Consider the following 10,013-nt stretch of genomic DNA (forward strand, 5'->3'; position numbering starts at 1 on the left):
GTCTCTCTCTGTCTCTCTCTCATGTAGATATAGCGGCCTGTGTGTTTTCCTGTGAGTGTTTGTGTGCGTCCCAAAAAGTCCACCTCCCAGAAACTTTGTAAATGGCGACAACATTTTAGCTGCTGTGCTTTCATTTGTCTAATCCTCCAGCCATCTGTTTGTTATTACAGAGCTCCCTATGTGTTTTACTGTGTGCCTGTTGTACGCATGCTCTTCTCAGCTACCAGGAGTTGTCGTTATCACCTCGGGTCAAAATCAGTTGGCATTTATCCCAATCTCCTCAGCTCAGTGAGCAGCAGTGTGTATGTGTGTGTGTGTGTGTGTGTGTGGGGGGGGGGGGGGGGCAGTAGTCCTTATGGGGACCAAAAGCCTGGAGCAAATGTCATCTGTGATGCTCTGGTTAAGGTAAGGCCTAAGGTGTGGTGTGTGGTGGTTCAGTATAATTGAGAGGGATTTCAGGAGAACTGGTTATCTGACTTTGACTGGCTGAATAGAAGTCATTGCAGTGTCCTAACATGCAAACATGGTGTTTGCCTCACATCAAAGTTTGTAAATATATTTATCTTTGTGAGGTCCAAGGGTTAAGACCTGGTCTTGGGGTTAGAATCGGGTTTAGGGTTAGGGTTAAGGTAAGGGTAAGGGGTTAGGGAATGCATTATGTGTGTGGGGTGTCCTCACTAAGATATAAAACCAAGGTTTTGTGTGTTTGTTTGAGCGCTAGGCTACATCCATACAATTATATTTTCATTTGAAAACCTTGTTTACATATAAAAAAAAAGCCTCCAAATGAGCTTTGTATCAGGAGTAATGTGCTTCCTTATTAGTACACCTGAAAGCATATGTCACATGACCCTGGGCCTGCACATGCTGTAAAAAGGAAGTTGATTCTCTCCCCTGCAGTTGTTTGCATATAGCTTCAAAGAGTACAATAAATAACATGGATATCTGTTGTGACACCGATGACGAGGTGAGACATGGCCAATAAGGAAGCAAATCCGCTCATTACGTTCATTTCTATGAAGCTGCTCAACCAGCGTGTGTGCAAAAAAAACTTCTGAGATTGTGCAGTAGCGATATTCCCATCATGCTTCTCAGCGATGTGAAGGTGCCCCATGGCTCGTACACAGCCCGAACGTCACTCAGGGAAAATACGATTTTTCTGGGCTTTTTATGGCCTCTAAACTCTATCTATAAATGCATTTATCCATGTCTCGAGGTGTCCTGTGAACCGTTTTCTGGGCATCTCTTTTACTAATGTGGTCTATGGGGAAAATGCTTTTAGGGCCGCATGAGTATTTTTTGTTGCAGTACCACAAGTGACCACTGGGAAACAATAGCTCTAAGCTAGAGGGGGAGGTACTCTGTCCAGTTCTTATAATATATCCATGATTTTGTCCATCCCATAGATATTGCATTCCATATATGAATAGTGGACTAAGTCGTGCTGTTCTCCCAAGGACACTGATATGGAAGTATAACTATATTGAAAAGCCACCAGGGGGCGACATGGATGGAATTCTATGGAAAAATGAGGAGTTAATGGCCTTGTTTTGGGTCTCCTTGTGATGTTAATTTTACAAATGATGTGTGATTGACAGCTGGTGTCGTCCAATAGGAGCCTGGTTTGTGAAACATCAACCTAGCACTGTAGAATTGTGTAGAATTCAGATTCCTCTGGGTGACATCATGACTATTTGGTCAGTACAGACAAAAACATCTCCATCTAGCCATGGACACGATGGAGTGAAGAGGGTTCAAAGGTTAGAGACAGTTATCCTTATTTAGCTGTGATGGTTATAGGAAACACATTATGTCAGTTAGTGTCATGAAGATAGAAATACAAATGTGTGTGTTTGTGTTGATGTGTGTTGTTTTTGCTGCTGCTGTGTCTACATGCGCCTTAAATGAGTCCTGTTAATTAAGTGCTCATTAGCAACACCAGCTCTTTGACCAATTAGAGTGTGTTTTTCTGAACGCGCTCACTCATTTGTTTTCTGGTTGAAACATTACTAAACATGTTGTTTTATTCATTCCTTCTGTTTTACACCCTTTCTTCTGGTTTATTTTCGCTCTCTCTGGAGGATAGAGAACATAAAAATAAGATTATGGTTGTTTTGCACTTTTTTCTTTCTTTTTTTCTTTTCTCTTTTTATTCTTGGCAGGAGAAAGCCGCCCAGCTCCCATATGATATTTGTGTGCAAGTGCATGTGTGTGTGTGTGTGTGTGTGTGTGTGTTTTTCTTCTATCTCCTCTGTGTCATCAAGCTGTTGTCATGGTCTTTTATTCATCTCATTAATAACAGCGCCCTTGAGGTGGAGCTCCATGACCCTGTTTTCATCGGCACACGCTTGTGAGCACAGACATGCACACACACACACGCGCACACACACACTTGCACATGGAAATAGGAACACACACACACACGCACACACACACACTTGCACATGGAAATAGGAACACACACACACACACACACACACAATTAACAGCAAAGGAGAGCCTGACGGCAGCTTTCTTTGAGGCAGCAGCCATCCCAGCCTCCTACATGAATACAGAAACACACTCCACATACATGCACACCGAATAGAAATGTAGCCAAGCACACTCACTTGTGTGCTTGCCAATTAACAGTTTCTCCACCCACAAAAACAAAAAAACAAAAACATGTGTATATGCTACACACATTTCATGTCCCACTTACAATAAAGACTCAAAAGCAGAGATTGAATTCTGGCTCCGGTACGGCATATACTCACACAGAGCCCACCTAACATTGTCACCAAGGTAAAAACAACAACAACAACAACAACAACAACATGCAGGAGAGAGATGAGGAGTAAGAAAAGGAAGAAATAGGAAGCAAGAAATCAAGAATCTATCACACACTTTATTCTCCACATGAGGGTCATGGGGGGCTAGATTCCATCCCAACTGACAGAAGGCAAAAGGAAGGTACAACCTGGACAGGTCAGTCCATCACATTCACACCTACGCTCAATTTAGAGTGTCCTGACACTGTACCTACAGAGAATCCACATGCACATGGGGACAACATGCAAACTCCACACAGAAATCTTTTGAATTGAAACGGTGACGCACTACCCACCGCAGCAGTGTGTAACCCATGTAACTTAAATTAAAAATCTATTTACTAAAAGTAATGAAATAAAAACAAAACTAGTACCGTGGGCGGTAGTTGTTTGAAGTTTGGCCCAGTGGTCAACAATCATTTAACTCATGTCTGTACGTTTTGAGGTAAAAAAAAGGCCAAAAAAATATGAAATGAAAAAAAGGAAGGGGTGGGGATGCCAACAACAAAGCTGTCATCCACACCCATCCAAAAAAAACCCCGAAACCAGCGCTATTACTACATAAAACTGTAATATAGTGAAGGGTGGTGCTGTGCTGACACAAAAAGGTGCAACATTGGTCTTGTTCATATACATTTGATGTTTTTGAACAAGTTGTATGTCGATTCAGTGTGATGTTAAGGCAACTGGCAAACTGGCAATTAATAATACAGTTAAGGGGAAAACATCTAAGACAAAGGGTATTTTGACTTATGCTAATTAAAGGAACCTGGAAGTTTTCGCTTGCTTGACAAGTTATGGCAAGTACACAAATGATCCCATGTAAAACAGCTTAATGCAGGTTCAACCACCTTGAACGTTGTCAGAAATGTATTGTATCAAGACATAATATGACCATGGTATGTCATCAGAGTTTCCGACTTCACTACCCCACTCAAAAACGTCTCAACCTGAGGATGGGTAACATCTCAACAGTTAAAATTGCACCAAACTTTTGATTTTGTGTTTTAATCAATTATTTTTTGCTTTTCTGAACACTATTTTGTCTTCTTCTTTCCTCCTTGTATGTGTGTGTGTGTGTGTGTGTGTGTGTTACCTCTTTAGGATCTTTTCTGGCATAAACACTCAGTATGTTTACGTGCTCAGGATAATCGAGCTAGTCCGAATAAGACAGGCAATCAGACAACTCCAGTCCAAGTATAAATGCAGAGGAGAAAATCGATTTAATGGCGGCGTACGTCTGACTCATGTGTGATACCGATGAGATGGAGCATGGCTCTTGTGGTTGTTGTCGGAACAAAGACGCCGCCACTGTATGATTCCTGGCAACAATACTGCAGTTTAAACATCGTCTCCTTCCACTTTCATGCACAGAACGCCAGGTCCCACGCCAGGTCTGACTAAGTGTATACATGCAGGAGTCATCAGATTATGAATCGCATTATCCAGGTATGTTAGTCAGACTAAGACGAGCTTGACTTTAGTCAGACTAACGTGTTTCCATCATATTAAGAAAAGCGAAATATTGTCTTAGTCTGACCTTGTCAGGATCTGTAGTCCTTATGGAGACCAAGCCCTGGTCCTAATAAGGCAGAACCTCATTTCTGAGGAACTAGTTGAGTCTAGGGCTGAGATTTGAATTGTTGTTTAAAGGTTAAGGTGAGGGATAAGGCTTTGTTTACACTGTCCAAATGAATGGAAGTCAATGTTGTAGAGGATAGTTGTGTGAACCTGTGTGTGTGTGTGTGCACATGTGCACGTGTATACGTTCATGTGACATCTACCATAAATCAAAAGCCACAGAGTCCTTGTAGCTCTAACATGTATCATGGAAATCAATGCAGAGGTCAGGTCGAACAGAGCTACCCAGCCCCCAAAAATACCACAGCAGCCAATAAATATGGCAGGCTAATACACACGTCAACTACCTGGCTTTCTCACCCTATCGACTCGTCATGGATAATGTGTGTGTGTGTGTGTGTGTGTGTGTGTGTGAGTGAGTGGATGCATACATGGACAAAAAACACAAATGTCACTGTGTGTGTGTGTGTGTGTGTGCGCGAGTGTCCATTCTTCATGGTGACATGTGAGAGCAGGGTTTGACCTGGTGACATTGTAAGAAGTGGAGATGAATTATCTCAGCCTCCTGAGGTCTCATAAGCTATTTTTACACATTGTCCACAAATCTCATGAGAAGATCAAAACCAACAAGTACGACAGTACTATTACAGTAAAACACATTGCCGTGTGACACATGCCGTAACAGGAGGAACATAAACAACACAGTTTATTCTAAGGGGATCTTATCATAAACCCAAGAGTGTGTGTGTTCATCCACATGTGGACAAAACGTCCCTGTTATACACTGTTACTGTTGGTTTTGGACTTATCTTTAAATATGGTAAAAATGTTTGTTTATTACTTCTCTTGGGACGACACGCTGTGTTTTTAAAATCATGTTATTTTTGAAAATAGAATTAAGATCAAGTGACACAGTGATCACTGAGGGAAAACAGCAGCAGCAGCAGCAGGTCCACAGAGTGACACTTTGTTTTCCTTATGAGACCATGTTAAGATCAAGGTTTGCTTTGGGTAACAACACAACATCCTCTGTGTGTGTCTCTGTGTGTGTGTGTCACATGGTTTTTTCTTTTGCCATTGATGGCTATATTAAAGATTGTGAAGTAGAAAATGTGCATCATTCACCTGATTTTCTACTGTTTTGCCTCTAATCACCATTCCTCTCTCATCCTTCCTCTGTTCATTTCCATCTACCCTGACTAATCACACAGTAATGGCTCCAAATTGTGCCAACACACACACACACATGCACACGCACGCACACACACACACACACTTGCACACATGGACACGCACACACACACACACTTGTACTATCTTGTGAGGACACTCACTGAAATAGAATCTACCGCTGACTATTATGCTAAATCACCCTGAACCTTAAAGGGATAGTTCAGTCTTTTGGCAGACCCGACTTTGTCGATTTTGCCAAGTGCACTGCTGTCTCCAAGCATTAGCCTGAGAACTGAACACTGAAAATGAATAAAAAAAAAATAATGTTGAATTTAATGATACCAAAAAATATCAATCATCACCTCATGGGACGGAGTAAAGGCCCAAAGTTTTAAGAGGGGAAATATGGTTGTATATGTATCTACAGAGCAAAGACAAAGGGGGTAAATAAAAAAAGAACTAAAATATCTTAAAAGATAAGTAACACAATACAAACCATGCAACTAAAAATTGACAGGCTTTTTATAAGCCACTAGGTTTCCCATGCCAAAATTCATAAAAAAAAAGTGACACAAACTTGCCATTAAACAAGGCAACAGTAGACCAGCAGCTCCCGTGTCACTGTGAGCTAAAATCTCTGATTTACTCTGTGGACTTTGGTGTGTTTCACTCCCTCAAGTTTTTATTTAAAAAAAAAAAAAAAAAAAAGGCTGTCACAGAGAAAAAGAAGTGAACATATTGTGGAGATATTGAGGACTCAAGAAAGGTGTTAGATTTTATGAGTCAACCTTTTGTTTAGTGTTTCAAATCAGGAATTCCTTGCATCTCTGCTGGCAGCCATGTTTTCACTGAGAGCGATGTCTATAGATTCAAGGCGCACTTGGCGATAATGATAATGTGTCCATATGTTGAACTACCATACTTAAATCTATCCCTTTAAAAGAAATAATTCATAAAAAAAACCCTTTATGACCACAAAATGCCCATAATTTTGACAATAATCAACAATAATTGCTTTATAAGATCTAAAAGTCAAACTGGTGCTCTCAAAGAAAGGACTACACACATATACACACACACACACACACACACCAGTTCACATATCCATTCATATAGACAGCCTAACCAAAGCCTTAAACTGTAACCATAATCTGTTAATACCCAATCCTAATCTTAATCAAACCACAATTAAAATCTTAGTCCTACACTTCACCAGTTCCTCAGAAATCAGGTTCTGCCTCATTATAGGATTAGGTTTTGGTCTCCATGAGGACTGCTGACAAGAACTGACACACACACACACACACACACATGCACATCCCTTGCCCCTCACCCCCCCACATTGTCAAATGATCATTGAGGAGCGAACATGTGGCTGACACTGTCTCCACAGCAACGGCAGTAAGGGCCAGGAGGGGGCTGGGGCATCTTTCAGTGTGTAAATGATGACAGCACACACACACACACACACACACACACACACACACACACACACACACACACAGAGAGAGAGAGAGAGAGAGAGAGAGAGAGAGAGAGAGAGAGAGAGCCCAGACCAGCACACAAGCACATAAATACACAAAAAATAAATACACACATCCACAATAATGTAATCAACTTCACACACACACACACATACACACACACACACACACACACACACACACACACACAGACATTGAGTGAGACCTAGGAAATTGAAAAAAACGGATGAGAGGAGGAGTGATAAGAGGGGATGGATGAGGGGGGGTCGTTGCTTCATTTCTCCTTCCTTCTTTCTTGTTCACACACACACACACACACACACGCACGCACACATAAACACACAGATATACAAACAATGACAAAGCGCCACATAATCGCCCCGATTCAATCATTTATGAAAGCAGATGTATAATTCAAAAACCAGCATGAAAGATTCACAAGGCAAAGAACATTGTTTAATCTGCTCTCCGCCCTCTAATTCTCCCATCAATCCCACTGACTCTCCCCCCATCTCTCCCTCTCTCTCTCTAATATCACTTCCTCCCTCTGCTGCTTTCCACCTTTTGCCACGACAGCCCTTTAAATCATTGACCACAGTCTGACCCAGACGACCAAGCGGTCAAAGGTCAGGCTCAGGGGGTCACAATAAAGTCACACCAGGAAGATCGGCTTTCAAGCAAACAATGTTCTATTTCCAACATTAAAATCCCACACTGGAGGACACTCAAGGAACATTTCAGCAACTTTCCCTTGCTCTCCTCCTGTGTGCCTCAGCTCTGACCTCTCCCTCTCCCTCTGCTCTGCTCTGCTCTGCTCTGCCCCTTTCTCTTGTTGACGTCGCTCTGTCATGCTGCCAACAGGCGTGTTTAAGCACCTTTCTGTGGTAACCTCACACCTGCATGTCTCCACACACACTCTCTCTCTCACATCACACATCACACATCACACGACTACAGACAACAGACACACACACACAGCACTGTTTGGCTGATGGGAAGTAACAAAAGCCCCACAGCGAACGAGAGACGTTTGACTACAGCTGACAGACAAACATGGAAGCGTGGGACTCGCTTTTTACCGTGAGGTTATTTAGTTTTAGGATTACACCTATGACGTTTCTATTTAAAGAGGAAGTAAGTCATTGTTTGGTCCACAAATAAATGAAAAAAAGATATTTCACGATAATAAGGATGTGTAGTTTTTGTCTGTCTGCTTAAATAAACACTGAATTAACATTTTTTTGTAAAAGTTAATCAGTCAATTCTAAAACTATTTTTTGGGTGACACAAAAATGAAATACATGAAAATTAAATTAAAATAAATACGAAAATAAGAATTAATAACACTAATAGTTGTCGGTATACAGCTGGACGATGTGGGAAAATGTTATAATGATTAAAAAAAAGAAGTCGATAATTATCACGATAAAGGTCAACGATTGTGGTTTTAAACTTCTTCAAAAACAGAAAACCACAAACACTTTTCATTCATCATAGACAGCAATTATGTGCATGAATCTGTGTTATATGCACAGTGAAAAGTCTACCACAATACATATTGTTATTGAATTATTGCCCAGCTCTACTCCAGCTGCTACTTTTAATTTTAAAAACGATTCATTAATTTAACATTTTTTTTAATATGAAAGCATAACTCATCACAGTCACAGCAGCAGCTACCCTGACTGTTACATACAGGAGCACAGAGTAACTCTCTGTGCCTGGCAGCAGAAGACAGTAAATCAATGTGACATCAGTCAAACTATTAACTATGCTTCTGAAAGAACAAGTGACAGCCAGGGAAATTCACTTTCTGCAGCCATGTGACCGGCAAATACTGTCCAGCAGAGAAATGGCAGCATAAAACAGCAGTGAGGGAATAAGAGTGGGTCCTACCTGGGAGGTAGAAGTGTGGCGTCTTTAATCCAAACATGGTCCTGGATCACTGCTCCACTGACTCAAACACGAAGACAGAGAGTGTGGGTTACAGGAGGCAGGGAGTGGGCGGGCAGGGGGATTGGCTGCGGTCAGCTGGGTTAAGAAGATCGTTGTTGGTGTAAGTCATCAGACAGCTCCCTGCTCCAGCTCTCTCCCTCTCTCTCATTCACTCCAACTCTCTCTCTGGGCCCTGAGGGTGTGTGGAAGGAGGCAGGGGGGAGGTCAGCCTCTGTCTACCTCCCTCCCCTCTTCTTCACCCTTTGGAATGAACCCGTGCAGAGCAAAGATGAGAGCAGAGATGGGATTGGGGTGGGGGGGGACTGAGAGGAGCAAAAAAGAGACAGGAAGAGTGACAGAAAGAGAGGAAAACACTCCACGAGGATGAGGATGGAAGACAGTGTGTGCTCATGCCATCTTTCACTGAGGAGATCGTCAGGGGGAGGAAGAGCCTCTGAGAGTTGGGAGGGTGACAAGAAGGATAGAGAAGGGGGGAGGGAGTGAGAGAGAAAGAAAGAGAGAGTGTGGAGAGTCTTCAGCCGGCGTCCTCTCCTCTTTTTTTCTAAGTCCTGGGCTTTGTAATCCCTTCCTTGTTATTCATTCAGCGGCCTGTTCCTCGTTTGCTGTATAATGATCTGTTTTTCTCTGCCTCTGTTCACTTTACTGTCTCTATTCTTGCTTTATCCTCCCTCCTTTGCCTCAGTCCCACCACTGACTGCTCAGCTCAGCATGCACAGAGGAGGAGGAGGAGGAGGAGGAGGAGGGAAGCAGGGAGAGCAAAGAGGGAGGGTGAGAGGAGGGGGGAAAAAAGAGGGGAGGAGAATCATAAGACAGATGAGTGGAGGAGAGATGAACAAGAGTGTGTGAGCGTGGCGCGCGCATGTGCGCGTGAAATATGAAGACAGGAGGAAGGATGGTGTGTGTGTGTGTGTGTGTGTGATTCTTGCTGTGTTTAAGTCATATGGTACTTTTGGGGACACATTTCAGTCAGGGACTAAAAACTGTGTCCCTTTGGGGACAGTGGTTTTAG

General features: G+C 42.4%; 1 protein-coding gene across 2 annotated transcripts in view; it reads right to left on the bottom strand.

Moving 5' to 3' along the window:
* The window catches only part of LOC131470179 (genetic suppressor element 1-like), a 48,120-nt gene extending 38,442 nt beyond the window's left edge, over positions 1 to 9,678 (bottom strand). For both annotated transcript variants that reach the window (XM_058645820.1, XM_058645819.1), the window contains exon 1: positions 8,945 to 9,678. In XM_058645820.1, coding sequence (XP_058501803.1) covers positions 8,945 to 8,981 — 37 coding nt within the window. In that variant the 5' untranslated portion in view covers positions 8,982 to 9,678. The remainder of the gene's footprint in view (positions 1 to 8,944) is intronic.
* Positions 9,679 to 10,013: the final 335 nt, after the last annotated feature.

The sequence above is a fragment of the Solea solea genome, chromosome 12 (genome assembly GCF_958295425.1).
Source record: "Solea solea chromosome 12, fSolSol10.1, whole genome shotgun sequence".
NCBI lineage: Eukaryota > Metazoa > Chordata > Actinopteri > Pleuronectiformes > Soleidae > Solea > Solea solea.